We start from the raw sequence: 18983 nt of genomic DNA on the forward strand, positions 1-18983 counted from the left end.
CTCCAGCTCTGGTTCCCCCCACTCAGGCGGCCCCCCGGGAAGGGACATCGAAGAGGGGACCATCGCCCCGTCAGCAGCCGCGGCCCTCATGGGAAGACCCCAAGGAGATCGAGAATGCCATCGGGCCCGACACCAGCCATTCCATCGCTGGGTGGTCGATCCGGGATGGTTCCTGCCCCGTCCCAACAGCCCACTCTCTTAAGAGTTTCTTCTCTCGCTGGGTGTTTATCACAGCTTCTACACGACGGTGCTCGGCAACTCGACGTTGCGTCACAGCGAGACCCAATGTCGAGGATAATCAGTAGCCCTCAGCACTCTCAAACGACAGTGCGTTGTGCTACATAATCGCCAGACAGGTAAGCAGCAGAGCCGATCTCCTCCCCGGGGGCCTCCCCATGGCAAGGGGTCCACAATGCTCGCCATCGAACCACCCCCTGGGAGGTCGATGAAGCAGATCATACCCCTAGCCCCCATCTCGGTTCCTGGGAGCCTGACTAGAGCCCCCAAACCATCACGGTGGCTACGGGATACGATCCGTCTCAGCTACGCGATACAACTTACCAGATGCCCGCTCAAGTTCAGGACATCCTTTCAACCTCAGTCAGAGGTTAGGATGCTCCTGTGCTTCGGGCCAGGATCACCACCCCTCTGGCAAGCAATTGTGCTCGTCCCTCTAGCCGGGATGTTCAACGGGTTTTGCAGCCCGTACTTCATCGTCCCCAAAAAGGGGGGTTGCTAGATCTGCGTACCCTGAACAGGCACCTACTCAAGCTGCCGTTCAGGATGCTTACGCAGAAGCACATCCTGGCGTCTATCAGATGCCAAGATTGGTTCATGGCAATCGACCTGAAGGATGCTTACTTTCATGTCTCGCTTTCGAGGGCGGGCATATCAGTACAGAGTCCTCCCTTTCGATCTGTCCCTGTCCCCACGAGTCTTCACGAAGACCGGGGGAGCCGCCCTCACTCCCCTCGGGGAGAGAGGTGTGCGGGTACTAACTATCTCGACGACTGGCTGTCAGACGAGCTAGACGAGGTGCGAACGGTCCGTGAACCAGTGGCTGGCGGATTAACGCTCACAGTAATCCTCATATCACCCTCGCTGCTTGCCGTAGCGGGCGGCAGGGCCGTAGTCCCCGTAGGAACGGGGAGCAAATAAGGTGGTGGCTGAGTCCCGTGGGAACACAGCCACCTGTAACGCAACGTCTGAATCGTCAACCGCCCGCAGTGCGGGCAGGACGTAACCACAACGTCTGCCCCAGCGTACTGGAAGCAGACACCGTGTCCGTCCCCCACCTCGATGAGTGTGTTGCACCCATGAGAACAGCGGGACATGCCGCGCTGGAGAAATTTGCTCTTTTAGAAAAAAACACTCGAACACTCCTGGCACTGCCGAGACGCCCAGGGGAAGTCGCTGCAGGAAGGGACCGTCCGCTGCACCACGTCGTAAGATTCCAGCAGTAATTCAGCGTAGATTTTGAAGTCTCGAAGTCGATCAGTGTGAAGCCTCCGAAGAACAAAAGGTGAATGAATGCAGCACGCCGTCTCGCCGTATCTGGGGGCGGAGTCCGGTATGCAAATTTCATTCGCCAATTTCATTGGCCTTTTCTAAACTAGTCAGAAGTTGATAGGTTCTCAAGAGCGAACCCCCATCTGTCGGCTCGACAAAACGTCAAGAGACAGACAGAAAGGGAACCGAGGTTATGTTAGTAACCGAGTACGTTTTTGAGCAGTTGTAATGGAGCACCACTGTTAGACGCTGCATGGTCTCAAGACCTTTAGTCAGAAACATTTAGCATTGCATCCTGTTGCTTCCTCCCATCTGTTTTCAGTAAAATGTTAGGCTTTGTAGGTTAATATGTAGGGTCCTTTGAAATCCATTTTATTTTTTCTCAGATTCCGTTTTCTTTACTGTACAATAGTAAGTAATATATTTGCCCACATAAAAATACTTCAGTAAACAATAGTATTCACATATAAACTATATTAAAAAACCTACAGTGCTTTAAACCAGTGTTTCCCAACCTTTTTTCTGCCGCGGCACAGTTTTAATTTGCAAAAAATTTCACGGCACACCAGCATCACATTAACCACTAAAATATAACAAAATGGCACAAAACTGCATTGCTTTAAATTGCTTGTTAAGACAGCATATTATAATAAACGTAGTACTCACATATGATGTCAATGTGAAACTTGAGCTTGTTTTGATGAACACAAAGATGATATCCTCGCTGGAATTGATGACAACGACAACGGAGCTCTTGGTCAACTGCTACTCAATCTTTCTCTATTTTTGTTCTTTATATAAGTCAAACTGGAAAAGCTGAGCTCACATAAGTAGGTTGTGGAAAAAGATAACAACACTGAGATTGCACTGTCTGCAATGACTGGGTACTCTTTGGCAGCAGTCAACCAGAAACTGTCCAAAGGTAGGTCACTGAATGTAATTTTCAAACCACGGTCCTGTCTCATTTCAGTGAGCTGCTCTTGTTGCTGCAGCGACAGTCCATTTGCGTTATCCATTGCAGATGAGCTAAATGGGTCTCGAACCCAGTCAAAGGCTTCAGGTGATGTTAAGGGGAAATAAAAAGAGAATTTTTCTTCGAGAGTTGATAGATGCTTACAAATTACCTCACACAATGCCGCAAAGTTGTCTGAATGTCCAGTTTGGGCAAGGGGAAACATCTCAAGAGAGCCTTTTTCCACATGTTGTCGCCAGAGGGCAAGCTTTGATCTGAATCCATGCAGTTTGTCTGTGCTAGTTAGTACATTTTCATTTCTCCCTTGCATTCGCGTGTTCAGTTCATTAGGTGTGCAAAAATGTCCGCCATGTATGCCAACCGTGCACACCATTCCTCATCTGCCAACAGCAATGCGTACTCCGATTTTTCCGCTGTTAAGAAGGTTTTCAGTTCTTCCCTCAGTTCGTACACACGCGACAAAAGTTTACCACGGGACAGCCATCGGACCTCCGTATGAAGCAATAAAGTCTTATGGTCTGCCCCCATCTCCTCACATAAGATAGCAAATAGTCGGCTTTTCAAAGGCCTTGTTTTTATAAAGTTGACAATACGCACTGACCATCCAACACATTCGACAGCTCCTTTGGTAACGTCTTGGCAACAAGTGCCTCGCGATGCAAAAAACAGTGCGTGACCGTGACGTTCGGATTTTTTTCTTTGACTCTACTGACGAATCCCTTGGTATTCCCAGTCATGGATGCTGCTCCGTCGGTACACACACTCACGCAGTTTTCCCATTTTAGTCCTCCTTGTTCAATGTAATCGGATGTCACCCGAAATATTTCCTCTCCTGTTGTTTTTGATGGCAACTCTTTGCAAAAATAAAAATTCTCTCTGATGATTTCACCATCCACAAAGCGCACGTTTGCTAATAGCTGAGCATTCCCACTTATGTCTGTTGATTCATCAATTTGGAGTGCAAATTTGACGCTAGTTTTTATTTTTTCCAGTACAACACTCTCAATGTCAGCGGACATATCGTCAATGCGTCTGGCGATTGAATTGTTTGAAACGGGCACTTTTGCAATTTCTTTGGCAGCATTTGGACCCAACATTGTTTTCACAATTGCTTTGCATGCAGGCATAATTAATGACTCCCCACCGTATGTGGCTTTTTCGATTTTGCCACTAAACCAGCAACCAGGTAGCTAGCTTCGAGAGCTTTTTCAGACACTGTGGTACTCTTTCTCATCAAAGAAGCCTGTTTCTCCGTTTGATCTCTCAAACGCACAAAATAGTTTATGTCTTTTTTAATAAGTGATGGATGTTTTGTTTGTAAATGACGTTTAAGCTTGCTAGGAACCATTGCATGGTTAGATAGTTTTTCTCCACAGACTAAGCATAAGGGTAGTGCTGCCGAGCGATCCCCGGTGAAAGTGAATCCATATGACAGATAACTGTCGCTGTATTGTCTTGAGCTCACCGTTTTTGCTTTCTTTCCTGTGTCTCCACTGCTAGAGGGCCCAGGTTCCGATTCAGGGTCGTTAGATTTTCTTTTCAAGAATTTATCCATGTTTCCCGTTGGTTTTAGTAGCGTGGTCGTAATTATGTGTGGAATTCGCACATGGGAAAATCGCGGGCTACGAGGTCACGTATACGTACAGTCTCCTGGATGAGATCACGTATACGTGGTCAAATACGCGATGAGGTCACAGTTGGTTTACTTTTAATTGTAAAACATTGCTGTACATCTATATTTTATTTATTATTATTCAAAATTGGCCATTTTCCACGGCACACCGGACAACTTGTCACGGCACACTAGTGTGCCGCGGCACAGCAGTTGGGAAACGCTGCTTTAAACAATACAGTGGGAAAAATCTGTAAAAATAGGGTAATGTACCGAAGCACGTTAATAAATAATTTTACAAATCATCAAAAATGTTTATTATTTTTTGTTTTCAGGTCTAAATGTAAGTACTATTTTTAATATTGTAATATAATAAAAGTAATATAATTATTTAACTTAGTAATATATGTCATGAACCCGGGTGAGGTGAGAGACAAAGGACCCAAGTGCAGACAGGGACGTAAGGGGTTAACAAGACTTTTAATAAATAATTAACAAAACTCAAAACAAAGACCCACGTGGGGGTAAACATAACAAAACAAGAACAAGATTAACTAAACTGACAAGACTAAACTAATAACACAACGAATAGGAACACTACAAACTAGACTAACTAACTAACTAACTAACTAACTAGACAAGACAAGAACTCACCCACACGACACAGTGCAACATAACAGAACAATGATCCGACACCAGACAGAGAACACAGGGGCATTAAATAGAGGGACAAATCAAAGGGGAACAGGTGTGGGGCATGAACTAATAAACAACCAATAACGAGAGATACAAAAGGGCGGGAACACAGACAAAGACCGGAGAGAGTATCGAAGGCCGACAGGGTCAAAATGGCTCTCTCCACACAAAACAAGGGATCCTGCCGTGATTCTACCACAAGATCAAGAAAGACATGACACGACGAGCCAGAATCACGACAATATAAGTTATTAATATAAGTAATAAGTGTTATTTTTTTAAGATTTTCCTAGCACATTAACTTTAATTTACTAAAGTTAATATTATTCTCACTGGTCGAATTATAAAAAAAATTCAAGGGAGGTGGTGTGGTAAAATGTGGGTGTGTCATAACTTATTCAAGTTAATCTGACTTTTATTTTGACGGGTCGCCACAAAGAGTGTTTGACAGTAGCTTCAATGCAGTTGAAAACGCCACACGAGCATTACGCGTGCAGTACACGCAACCGAACCACTTTTAATACAGACACGCAAAACAAGCAGATTATGTAAACCGCATCTGATTAATTCTAATGTTATTTATTGCACAATTTGCATTTTGTTAGCTGTAGCTTTTTGGTTAAGAAGAATACATTTGCCAGATTCCGTGCCATTTTGTGTTATACAGCAAATTCCGTTTTTATCTCTGGATTCCGCGATTCCGTCCGCGTTTTCCACATCACGGAAATCATAGTACGCTAAATTTGCAAGGTGGAAAATGCTAACTTTAACATCAGGAGCTTGTAGAAATCAATAAATTCATAACAATGGTGAAACCGTAATTACCGACTATAATCGTACCAAAAGAAATCTGTAATCGTTGCATCCCTATCGCAGAGCAGATGAAAAAAGACTAGAACTCATTATAAACAGAAATTCTGTCTCCACTGAATGTGGCACGCTGAGACGCAACTAACGTGTTGTTCTTGGTTTCTATTTTCTTTTGCTGTGTTGCATCACGCCGCTCTCGTGTGTAGACGGAGTGTAGGATGATAATGAATCAAACTCGTTGGAGATTCGTATGCCAGCTTGACACTGCGCATCTTGCACTTGACTATATTTTCGTCAAGTTTATCAAATTGAAGCCAGATATTGCTCTGCACTTTCAAAGCCCCCTCTGTGCTCTGGTCTTGACTCGCAATGCCACCAATCAAATCTCAGGGTACCGGCCAAAATACCAGCATAACCAATTAGAAAGAAAGAAAATAATTTTATTAAAAAATGTATATTTTTAGGCCCAAACGATCATCGTTTTCATGACAGATCGTCGCTGTCTTGTCCGAGTGCTCGGGTAATCGTGCCCATCCCTACTATGGGCAACAATAATGTAATTGTCAGTTAAGCACATTTAATAAATCATTATTATTGAAATATTATATTAATACATGATTAATATATAATATGCCATTTTCATTTAAAATAAATCATAGGTACCAATGGAGGAGTGACAGCTGTTGGTCTAGTGGCTAGTTTATTGGGTGGAGCCGCAGTGGGTGGAGCATATTTCTTCACCCAGTTGCTGTTGGTTAAAGAGTTGCATTTGGCAGTTCCGCAGTGGCCGATTATCTTCTATGGAGCCATAGCAGGTCTGCTTGGATCACTGCTGGACTCATTCCTGGGTGCCACCATGCAATTTTCAGGTAAGGTGTCTTACTAATGTTGTTACACATCTGTATTAAAGTGATTGTTCACCCAAAAATGAAAAAACTTGTTATCATTAACTTACCCTCTTGCCATTTCAAACCTGTATGACTTACTTTCTTCTGCAGAAAACAAAAAGGACTGAACAACAGCTGTACCCAGTCACTTGCATTGGTTTTGTTTCCATAAAATAAAAGTGAATGGGGACTGCCATTGTTCGGTTACCAACGTTTTTCAAAATATGCTCTATGTGTACGAAGTCAAATTAACTTGTGTTGATAGGATATTCATGTAAAAACAGTTGGTTATGTCTTAAGTGAATGCAAATATGATTGGATGGATATTATGTTTTTATCATGTGGGTAGGAGACTAGTACACAGGATATCAGTTAATTGTACAGTTTAGCAGTTTCTTAATTTCCTAAAGTCCCCCTGTGGTGAAAATCAAGTTTTTAATGTTGATTTTGTATTGATCCTTAAAATCAAAGATGACTTTTAGTTAGGGATGTAACGATTCACCGTGAGCCGGTTGAAAATCGGTTATAATGAGTGACGATTCAAATCGGTTGAGGTGTGAACTGAATCGCAATACATTTTTTGAACAGCAGGGGCCGCTATTTTCACTGCAAAGCTAAACGTGGACATGCTGATATTTCTTAAATGCAAAAAAATCCAAGAAAAGCTCAGACAGTATTAGTTTGTTTATATTAAAGAGACTTTTTCTATTATTAATTTGTTATAAAATTGCAGTTTAGTTTTGTTATTTGAAATAAAACATTATTTTATTATACAAAGAAACGTGAAGCATTTAAGAAATAATGCAAGGGAAGTTGTTCATTTCTAATTAGTTTCAACTCATTTTGTGAAAATAAATCGTGAGTAAATCGTGAATAAATCGCATCGTGAGATCAGAATCGTGACTCGCATCGCATCGTGAGCTGAGTGAATCGTTACATCCCTACTTTTAGTGCAAGTCATGAAATTCTGGACTTTAATTAATGAAACTGTATATTTCTTCTTGCAATATTTAATCATTTTAAATCTTTCTTTTTTTAACTCCCCATCAAGGATACGACGAAACCATCAGGAAAGTTGTGAGTCATGAGTCACCTAATGTCAAAAGAATAAGTGGGAAACCCATTCTGGATAACAATGGAGTGAATCTTTTCTCTTCCATCCTCATAGCTCTGTTCTTACCTGGGTTTGCTTGGGTATTCTGGCCTTGGCAATGAATTGTGAGATTTTATTGTTTAAGATTTATTTCCAAATTATGCTAAAACAAACAAATTTCTTTATTTTTAGACAAAATCTCCAAGTAAATCATAATATGTGTCTCTATGCGCCCAAGATGATGTAAAAAATGTGGAATGAACTACCTTTCTCCAATACAAGCACTAGATGGCAAATTGTATAAGTGCATAATCAGGGCTCAACGCTAAGGATTTTTTCTACTGACCCGAACAAGCAATTGGTTCAAATGTTTCCTTGCCCTGCCAATATTTTCACTTGCCTCTACCACAATAAATACATAATTATGAAGTAAATAAATAATTTTGTCTAGTTGTTTGTTTGTTTGTTGTTTTTACCTATGTTTTCTTAAAAAAATAGGTTATGATACTATAAAAACTATTAGGCTTTCAAATGTTGTTGGCAACAAATAAAATAAGAACAAGTATGTGCAAATAAATGTAATGAAGCAAACATAAAAATAATCAGTGCTTTCAGGTTGGTCTAATAGTAGTTATCAGGTACAGAAATTAAATAATCGCACATATCTCAAACAGCCCTTGAGAACCAAACTTGCTAGTTGCACAAGATGGCGCCGGTGAGCTATTGGGACATTGGGTCGTATAAAACTATGGAAAAAGGAGGATTTTTGGTTGGAAAATATGGGTGTTTTAGATCAAAAAGAAGTAATATATCAGCGATATGACAGGTCCTCTTTACATTGCTGAGCAATTTGTTAAGCCAAAACAACTCGATAGTTATTGAGAGGAGCAAAACAGCACTTGAGGACCAACTGGAGGAGCAAAACACTGGTCCCTCACGCTGTAAAAAATGAACAGTTGGATCAACTTAAAAAATTACTTAAACACTTAAAAAAATTGAGCCAACACCATTTGATTAGATTGTTATTTGCATTGTGTGCTTTTAAAGCGGCAACAAGCAACTTTTGCTCACTGTTGCCCCACGTGGTTGATAAGCAGAATGAATTGTCTGTATGCAGTGTCGTAAAAACTGTCACAAAGATTTCCCGCTGGCAGCTCAATACACGTGAGTTTGTTTACTAAGCCGACAGACCCAGATACGTCGTTCAAACTATGTCCACCGATCAGGTAAAGTAGTCCGTGTTACCATATGTTCTTCGTATATCAGTACAAAGATTTATGTATCGTAAGTAGTCAACCCTACGTGTTCGAAGCAAGGTAATAACTTATTCTGGTAACTTTGGCCAAAAAATATGTTATATTATGTTATTCAAAAAACTGTATATGTAACTACTGCTTTTGAAATCAGCGTTTCATCTTCATTGCGTACCACACGGATGCCAACACTATGGGCTGTACTACAGGGCTATACTCAGTGGCGGTCCTAGACTACTGGGGGCGGCCAGGCAGGGGCCACTTATGCTTTTAGGGGGCACACTAACATGTGTCATGATTAATTTTCTGTAATTTTTCAGTGTCATGTATTACTGTTTTCTCTAAGTAAACTAATAAGCTAATAAAACAAGTTCAGCTCAAATTAATGTTCCATGGTCATTTATTTCACAACACATTGTATATAGTCAAAATAACAATGACAACAATAATAACATTTAGGCACTTTTCTGCATTTTAAATGTACATACATAAATGAAAAACTAAAGCTTGACTCTCAAATACACCACAAGTAATATACAGGACAGTATAGAATAAACTGTATTGATTACTTGAACTCTGCTAATTCCTTGGGAATGACAGACCATTTATTTTAATTATAAGGCAAACGTGTTTTTTTCAAACATTCACCCTAATAAATGTAAGTTGCATTTGATCTCATTTCATTAACAAATAAAATTTCTTTAGTGCGTTACGCGTTCTCTGGCAGCAGCTGATTCTTTGTATAGGCACGAGTCACGACTGCTTTATATGTAGATTTAACATGCGCAACACCGGAAAATATAGGTCAGTATTTTAATATGATGTGTAATGATATGCATTTTCGTTATATTTTTACAAAATATTTCCATTACCTGTATGATGTAGACGTAATCTTGCTGAAGGCGAACAGGCTCGACATTGTTTGCGTCTTGCTTGCGTAATCTTCCTTTTGGCACACAAGCATCATTACTGCCACTTGCAGGACAAACTGTGCATTGCACCCGAAATTGCTCGGTTGTGGTAAAAAAATTCCAGAAACGATTCCAGATTTAGAACCGCCCCTGGCTGTACTACAACCTCAAAGTAGACTCGGGGGTAGCAGCTCATTGTTAGAAGTTAGCACTTAGCAAAGAGATGGAGGTTGTGTGGGTGTTTATCATAACTGCACTATTAAAATTCTTGGAGTTTAACACCTGGCTCATATACATACTCCAAAGATTCAACATTAGTAGCCAAAACTTGTACTGCTATATGTTCTGTGGTATCCTAATTTTATTTCCATTAGGATTGGAAAAAAATGAATAGATTGTATGTTAACATTCTTAAAAAGTGCCTCACGCTGAAATAATACACCATTTAAAAACAGTTCTTCAGTAGCGGTCTATTTTAAACGCTCATGTTTAGTCCTCATGTTTAGTAAGTATATGGATATGAACAACCATATTCTCCCTGGAGGCTAGATGTACAAGGTATTGTCACATATAAGCATGCACATTAACAATGATTGCTTCAAATGGGCCCAGTGAGAAGAGTCTAGAGAAAGTGAAGTACCACTATACTGCATTAACATACTGTAAGATATGTAATAATTCCATAGTAGTATCAAATATTGATTGGTCAAACAATGCTTGTAATAATACAAAACAGAGGACTGTTAGAGTCAATTTGGTAACATGATAATATGATTAATGATGAAATGATGAAAATACGCTTTTTTTTGCATTACACCCCTTGCAATGCAGATGGAGTGAAGGTATATGATTTGTGATGTCAGCATCAAAGATAGTGGGCAACATAATAAGTGTATCAGAGTTTAAAGGCAACTGGAGTTTTCAAAAGATAATTGTAGTAGGATGATCATAAAATTTAAGGAGTGAAGGAAACAACCAATGTGACTGTAATGATTTATTTGTTTGCTTAGGCCAAAACGGTAAAAACAAACAACATTCTCCCCCCAGTATCATGAAAAACATTACCAAAAAAAAATCTACAAAGAAAACTGTAGAGGGAGAGCTGACCATCCTGCCAAAATTACATTTGATTAACATTTCTAGATTATTCAAGATCCCTGAGCAATGGAAGAGAATGTATTTCATAAAAGAGAAGTCACAACATGCTTATCCAGTGTGTGGCCCTGCCTGTCATGCTCAACTCATGCTTTCTCATTCTTCAGCTCAAACGGAACAACAAAATAGTGTCATTGTATTTTATAATTTAATATTCACTTACTATAATATGAATCAGTAATAATTCAAATCAACACAACTGCTCTTGACAGCCTGATTTAGTACTAATATTAACTAAGGATTGATTGACTACTTTATTGCATTCAATCTGAAAGCATCTTACTCATATACTTATTTTAAATTATTAGGTTAAAACTTAATTCACTTATAAACATTGATAAAACAGAACATGTTTTGGGTGAATATTTACATTTTCTTGGTTACTTATTAGGACCACTGTAACGCTAACCCAAGAAATATATACACTCACAGGCCAATTTATTAGGTACACCTTGCTAGTACTGGGTTGGATCCCCTTTGCCTTCATAACTGCCTTAATTGTTATTGGCATAGATTCAAACATTCCAATGTGTTGGAAACATTCCTCAGAGATGTTGGTCCATATGGACATGATAGCATCATGCAGTTGCTTCAGTCGGCTGCACATCCATGATGCAAATTTCCTGTTCCACCACATCCCAAAGGTGCTCTATCGGATTGCACTCACAAACTATAGCCACTAGTCATGTATCTTTCACTGAAAACAGTGAAGTACAGCATTTGACCACCAGATTTTCCAAAATAATTAAGTTGTATTATCTGGTGTTCATTAATGGTTCCATGACATGCAGATAAACAAATAAAAAAGTATTTTTTTGTGTTTTTATTTTAAAATAGTTATTGTTCCATTTTATTACTTTTCAGCATTTCGTTAATCTTATCAACCCGTCTAGGAAACCTTGTAATATTTAAATATAATGTAACATTTAATGAAAATGTATGTACAAAAAAACCCTGTATTTATTTTTATTTCAATAATATATAAGATTGTCCAATTTAAATCAACTTGACAAATAAGTGAGGTCAAATGTAATACCAAGGTAATCAAAAAGTAGTACACCACATGGAACACCTGCCTGAATAGAAATTAAAAGACAAGACTCACTTTTCAAGTATTTTATTTTGCTAACAGTATGGAAAAAAACTTGTATGCGGTGAAAATGTATACTTAAATATACATGTTTTATATTACATATTATATATACATGTAATGTAATAAATGTACAGTACACACTGCAACACTCATTTTCTTCATCGGAAATGTCATCGAATAGATTGTTTTCTGATGCCTGTCCCAGAACACATTGCTGGTATAACATCCTAGCATTATTTTGCAGAACATTAAGGTCTTCCAGTTTTCTCTTAAGAAGGCACAGCAGTCCACTGGAGCTCTCCTCTGATAGTGTAATGTCACAGTCTACACAAAAAAGGAATGAATACATTAAAGAGATAAATAAAATCAATCCTAGATGTTTTAATTACAGGAATGCATCGGTTATTGCATTTTGTAATTGCTACTCACTGTTATTTTTTATTTCAACAGAGAGATCCCTCAGGCAACATTCAGCTTCTTTCAGTGATTGCCAGTGTTGCTTGACCTCCATCACTAAGATCTGCTCCTCCTCCTTCAGTTGGGAAAGCAACATGAACCGGTCAAAAACCATCTTCTTAGTTGAGAGGTTGCCATTACCTGCAATTAATGAAGGTGAAGAGCAGTTCATCGACAGAAAGAAGTTGGTGGACTGACTGTTCATTGTAGTCCTTAATAGCAGCTGCCAGTGTTGACTTGTCTTCATAAATTTTCCTCATTTTGTGCCATCTCTTGTTACTATCTAATAAATCAACGACATAAATTATTATAACAGCACTCAAGTTCATTCCTTAGTTTTGCGGATTAAATCATTTATTTACATTTTTCTGACCTGTCTGATGGTACAGATTATTTTTTCTCAGCTTTATGCTGATATAAAGGCCTTGAATTCTGCCCTCCAGTCCAGCGTCATCCTTTCCACTTGATACTACATCTCAAACAAATAAATTAGCACTGTGAATTAGATAAATTCTGCCTTCTGTGCAAAACGTTTATAATGGAAAAAATGTTCTTTTATAAAAAATAAAACATGCCCTTCAAAATGTATTACCTGCAGCCCACTGCTGGACATCACTGACCCACTGCTGAATGTCATCATCACTGACATTGAGCTCAGCCTGCAGACTTGCAAAGCTCTCTCTTTCCACTTTCAGCCTTTCGGTTGTCTACATACATGTTAAAACACTATAAATTAATTAGATAATAAAAGTTTATAGTTTAGCAATTATGCAACAGACATAATTGCTCAAATTACATTAAATGTACTTAGTAAATGTCAACCTTTTTCTTATTATACAAAAGTAAACTACCTTAACGTATCTTTGGGACAAACATCTAGCCAGATTTTCAGATTTCCGTTTGTTCCATGCAGAAGCAAGAACAGTGAGCATGTCTGAACGGGCTATTATTAAATAGTTGATCAAAGTAAACATATAAAAAAAGATAGTCATGATTAATTAAATTAATTTATACTTAGCTAAATACTACCTTTAACATATAGTTAAGATGTTTACCAGCTTTGGACATATATTTAGTGCAGATTGCAGCTCTCGACAAGGAGTTGACTTGCTCCACCTCTTCTCCAATTGTAAGACCAGCTCCCTCTTGGTTTCTTCCAGACCATTTTATCTTTAAAAAAACCCAATAAAAAAACCCAATGGTTGTGGAAATAAAAAAGTGTATGTCCATATCACAAAAATATGTAATGAAAGACTCTTACCTCACAGCTCCATTCATGTGCTTTGGCATGCATAACAGATAATAGTGGCCGCATATTTAATAAATGTCTAAGCTCTGGACAGTGTCCCACCACTCTTTTTAAGTATGGCCAGTACTTGCAGGCGACATCCGAGCAGAAGAGTGACACATTTTCTTTTGAGAGGGTGTTTTGAAGGAACAGGGGATAAGCAAATATTTCCCCTCTGAACATATTTAGGCCTTTTAGAAGTCCTCCATGTCGGCACACAGCAATCTCAAGGCCTTCCTCATCAATCTTTGATGTTGACTTTTTCGCAGACTCCTTTGCTGCTGTCCATTGAGAGGAGCCACAAACCCTTTACCTGTGGCCTACAACACATTCCGTGAAAATTATTATTTATATTTAAATAATAGTAGATGGAATATTCAATATAGGAGTATGGTTAAGGGTTATTTACATGCTTGGTCTTTTCATGAACATATTCCACAAAGGAGGAAACATCATTGTCTTTCATTATAAATGTGCCATCAAAGTAGCCCTTCTCTATCATGTTTCTCTTTCTGTATAAAAAATTAAGGACAGACAGTTTAGAAGTACAAAAACTTTTACAAAAAAAGAAAAGAAAATACATACCCATGTGCATTGTTGAACCTGTATAACTTCCTGTTACCATCCACTGAGATGGCATGCATGGATGGACTGCAAGCGGGACATTTAAATGGCTGGAAACACAGCCTCTCAACCTCATGCTGGGCAAATGTCCACTCCAGAAAGGCTTTCTGGTATGTGTCTCCACATATTTTTCCCTTCTGTTGAGATAACAAAACAAATCAATCTCTTTAAGGAATAAACAGCCTGTTTTAAGTATACATTGTATAACAAGATTTACCCTGCCATTGCACTCTGTTCTCCGGTCAAGCATTCCAACAAATGCTTGACGTGAAAGGCCAGGAGCAAGAAGTTTTAAGTCTAGAAAAGACTTCAAAAGGCCAGCCACATACACAGTCTCAAAATGTATGGAAGCTGGCCAGTACCCAGACTTGAGCAGATCACTGAGTCCCACTGTCCATGTTTTCCCACAGCATCCGCACTCCAGTGATGGAAGGGTGAGATTGTACCGTCCTATTAAAAAGTGATATATCACAACACATTTTGAAATTACTAATCAAAATATCATTGAGTTTTCTTTTAGCAACCTTTATGTTTTTTATAAAGAGAAAAACTACACATTACCATTAAAATTGATTAGAATAATTGGCTTGCCATTGAATACACTGCACAAACTTTCTGAACAGGCACAGATTTTCTCTGGGAAAAGTAGTGGAAGATATCGGACTAAACAGCAAAAGCAAAACAATAACAATAACATTCCCTAAGTAAAGGATTTATAAACAAGTAAAATAAAATATGTTTTAATTAGGGCTGTCAACGTTAACGCGTTAACGCATGTGATTAATTTTTTCAAATTAACGCGTGAAAAATATTTAATGCAATTAACGCAGCATCCGTTTGTTTTGACATTCTTTGTCTAGCGTTACATTATGTAATCACGCTCTTATTCGTGTACAGGCTTCTAAACCACTTAAGCGTGATTTTAAACACTTGCTTTGACGCGTTCAATGAAGATAGACAGCTTCTAAACTGTGGGACGCGGCAAAACGCAACGCGAGGTCCAGTCTGGTGTAAACAGTCATGGGCTGAAGGCTGCGTCCGTGAATCTCTGTCAGACAAGCGCATCCATGTTAAGTTCTCTTTCGTGCTTGAATGGATAAAACCATACAAGATTATGTCAGAAAGCCCGTTTTGTCTAGCATTTTCTTAAGCAAAACTTCAAAGTGTAAAATAAAATCTTAAATGAATGCAAAGAGTTGTGAAAATGGGAGTGCGGTGACGGTACTGAGCTCTTAAAGGGGCCACGTTTTTAAACATGCTGCTGTGACTCCTGTCACTAATGTTAATCAAAGAACAAAATAAAAGAAGAAATCAATGTGATTTTGTAGCTTTAATGAGAACTCTTCTGCATTTAATTTATAATTTAGCATTAAAGACTGTAAAGTGTTTGAGAACTTCCTTCAATTTCTGTATATTTCATGATAGCTCTCAATTATATTGTTGAATGGCTATAATTAATGTTAAAATAATCAATTTAATAGAGACATCAGTTACAGTACTAATATCAAAATGTTTTCTTTCATTCATAAAATGACGCTGTTAAAGAAATATGTTGTTTCTACATCAATTTGAAGATTAAATGTGAAATTATTCAAATGTAAAAGTATATTTTAAAATATTATTGTTATGTGCGATTAATCGTGATTAATCACAGAAAATGTGTGATTAATCCGATTAATTTTTTAATCGATTGACAGCACTGGTTTTAATATATTCAATTATAATTTTACACTAATTGACAACCATTTGAAATGTACAGACATGATTGATGGGACACATGAAAAGCTTACCCTGTTTGGAGAATTCAAATGTCTCAGAATGTCTCTTCACTGCAGTGGTTGGACACAATGGCTTAAAAAACCCATGTACCATAGACTCCCTGTCATGGATAGGAAGGTGTTGATGGACATCTCCATCACACATGGTGCATAGATACTCAACTCAACTCAACTTTATTTATATAGCGCTTTTACAATTTTCATTGTTACAAAGCAGCTGTACATGAGACATGAGACAAGAGGAGTAAATACAGACGAAACCCCGCCTTCCACGTCCGTGACTGTTTTTGTAATGAGAAATAATTGTTTTTTCATTGTATGTGACAAAATTGCAAAACTTACAAGTCCACTTCATATAATCATATAATCACAGGCTAGCAGTGTAAATCTGTAAAAAAGAAAATTAATGATTCTGGGTTACCCCAGATCTAAAAGTGCAATCCACAAAATGGCAACTCACAGTTTCTCTTTTAAGCAAACAAAATATTGTTTGAAATTGCAACTTACATCATATGATCACAGGCTAGCAGTCAACAATGTGAATCTGTAAAAAAAGAACATTTATTATTCTGGGGTAACTCACTAGTACTTTACCAGTAAAAATAATAGTGAGACTAGCACACAAAAACATCAACTACTGGCCTATAAAAAAGGTCATATTTAGCTTCTAAAGTTCATTATTATAAAGTGAATTACATAGCTCCCCAATTATGTTTCCCTCTTTGGCAAGCACCGCTCTCACGTGACCACTTTTCATCACTTTTGAAAATGTTAGAGCATTAGCTAACAATAAATAAACAATACAAAGCTTAGTATTAAAATCAAGAATTAAAGTTAAGTTAGTGCTTTCCAAAGAAAAGAGCGTAAAACTGTTATTACTTCATAGGCGTATATTCGTTCACAAACTAACAAAGTTAACAGAGAGACCGTTTAAAATGAGGTCTCAGAAATCATATTACGTTTATTTCATATGTTCGCTAACAGATCAGCATATTTAACGTTACCAGTAGTTAACTTACGCGGCAACGATTAACGTTAGCTCGTAAGCACAATCATATCTTAGGTGGGTAAATAATGTTAGCCTAGCTTGGGATGCACGGTCGATAAAACAATGAATACAATTAACTTACAAGTTATCTGATATTACATTTAACATGCAAGTAGTTTTAAGTCAGTAATGAATACCAACTCATCGGCAAGATGACTGACAGACCACTTATAATGGGCGCGAGGCGGATTTTTTTTGCGCCTCAGCCACTGCCCTTCACAAAGCAGGGTGCGGGCTTATAACGACACAATACACTTAAAATATATCAACATGACCACTTTAATAATGTATAGCAGACAGAGAAACTTGGTTTGTCAACTTTACTGTGACTAAAAAGAATGTGATTGCACGAGTGCGAAGGCAGCATAACACACCGTCGACACTACTATAAAACACGTTACTTAAGCGCATCTTCGTAAAACATAATGCAAAGAACATAGCTGAAACGGAATTTATTTCTATATTAACAAGTTACTTTTGCCAAAAATGAACAATTATTTCCCTAACAAGCTATAAATTCACTTACCTCAACTACTGTGTAACGTTAAGTGTTCTTCCGCCAACCCGACTGACACAAGCAGCATCCACTTCCAGTCAGGCCCATGGTTGTTCGCCTTAGTATTCTTCCGCCGTTCAATTTAGTTCAGTAAATTATAGTCCGCTTGATGTGCGTTGTTTGTGGCATTAGGGACACGGTCCGCTTGAATTTTTATGTATTTTTATTTTTATATTTTATTGTTTCTTAAGTTTAAAAGACTCCTATGTTGAATACTGTCAAAATTAAACCCCTGCATAAGCCATGCAATCAACCTGTCAGTTACAGTTCAACTTAAAATGTTACGTCTATTCAACTTAACCAGGTCACTTGAATTTAAATTATGTTAAACTGACATAAAATATATAGTTAAATTTATTACAAATTAGAAAATTAAGTTGAAATTCGATAAATTATTTTAATGACTTAAGTCAAAGGAAAAACATGTGTTAACATAACTTATTGAGCATATCATTTTTTACAGTGCATGGACTCCCTTGTAATGTGCCATCTTTCATGGCTTAGGGATTGCTACTTTTGCCAGGCTGTGGCCACAGACACATCTACAGACTGAACACATTCTTCATTAAGGATTCGCTCCAGTTCTTCAATGAGTGAGACTGTATTGAAGATGAAACAAAAGCAGTGTTGTGGTCAGTACACAATGCAGTAAGTTATTTATGGAGATATTGTGCAAGGATCTCATTTATAAAAAATGCAATATGTTGCAGCTGGCAGAATAGTACTTAAAGTCTATTAACCACCTGCCAGTCCATCTAACTATAGTAAACAGTTACCAGTTTCTGCTCCATAAACAAACTCCTCTTGGATGGGCACATTGGTGGGAGCTTTAAACAAAATCAAGCGTGAATAAGTAGGGATAAAATACAAATGACTGAAAATAACAGTAAATTTAAACAATAATTCTAAATTCTTGTAAAAACATAAACTGTCTCACCATGTTTAGGAGCTTGTCTCTTCAGTTTTGGTTTTATTACGGTTTTTCCTCACAGAGGCCTAACCAAATTCCAATTTCTGTCCCTTCGCCTCCACTTCACAGTCGTGGGATGTGGCTTAGACTTCTTGGTTTGATTTTTTTCCTTTTTCTAAATTGCACACAGTAAACGTGGGTTTTAAAAGTAGGCATTAAAGTAGTTTACTTGTCGTTCCTCAATGATTAGACTATATATCTATTCATCTGTAGATGTATTTTATAAAGTATTTGACAAATAAATAAAAGTAAAAAATAAATAAGTTTTAAT

At 38.1% G+C, this 18983-nt stretch overlaps 2 protein-coding genes across 3 annotated transcripts in view; one reads left to right on the top strand and one right to left on the bottom strand.

The window, feature by feature from the left end:
* The window catches only part of tmem19 (transmembrane protein 19), a 22323-nt gene extending 14293 nt beyond the window's left edge, over positions 1-8030 (top strand). The window contains exons 2-3 of the mRNA XM_057326650.1: positions 6260-6469; positions 7539-8030. Coding sequence (XP_057182633.1) covers positions 6260-6469; positions 7539-7702 — 374 coding nt within the window. The 3' untranslated portion in view covers positions 7703-8030. The remainder of the gene's footprint in view (positions 1-6259; positions 6470-7538) is intronic.
* LOC130549429 (uncharacterized) lies at positions 7698-18795 on the bottom strand. Of its 2 annotated transcripts, none has more exons than XM_057326648.1 (14): positions 18680-18795; positions 18519-18569; positions 17713-18341; positions 16646-16682; positions 14578-16526; positions 14322-14497; positions 14146-14248; positions 13710-14056; positions 13504-13618; positions 13300-13391; positions 13041-13155; positions 12822-12917; positions 12422-12589; positions 7698-12316 (listed from the first exon to the last, which is right to left on the bottom strand). In XM_057326648.1, exons 8-14 carry the CDS (start codon positions 13917-13919, stop codon positions 11901-11903), a joined length of 1212 nt encoding a protein of 403 aa, XP_057182631.1. In that variant the 5' UTR covers positions 13920-14056; positions 14146-14248; positions 14322-14497; positions 14578-16526; positions 16646-16682; positions 17713-18341; positions 18519-18569; positions 18680-18795; the 3' UTR covers positions 7698-11900. The 2 variants fall into 2 exon arrangements, with proteins under 2 accessions (XP_057182631.1, XP_057182630.1); XM_057326647.1 differs by having other exon boundaries at positions 12822-12923.
* Between the last annotated feature and the right edge of the window lie 188 nt (positions 18796-18983).

This window comes from Triplophysa rosa, unplaced genomic scaffold (genome assembly GCF_024868665.1).
Source record: "Triplophysa rosa unplaced genomic scaffold, Trosa_1v2 scaffold11_ERROPOS9267472+, whole genome shotgun sequence".
Classification (NCBI taxonomy): Eukaryota; Metazoa; Chordata; class Actinopteri; order Cypriniformes; family Nemacheilidae; genus Triplophysa; species Triplophysa rosa.

Coding starts and splice junctions, on each gene's coding strand:
- LOC130549429 (XM_057326647.1), bottom strand. CDS start 13,919: ATGTTCAGAGGGGAAATATTTGCTTATCCCCTGTTCCTTCAAAACACC. Junction 13,392..13,503: donor TAAATATATGTCCAAAGCTG/GTAAACATCTTA, acceptor ATTTAATAATAG/CCCGTTCAGACATGCTCACT. Junction 12,590..12,821: donor TAATCTGTACCATCAGACAG/GTCAGAAAAATG, acceptor CATTAATTGCAG/GTAATGGCAACCTCTCAACT.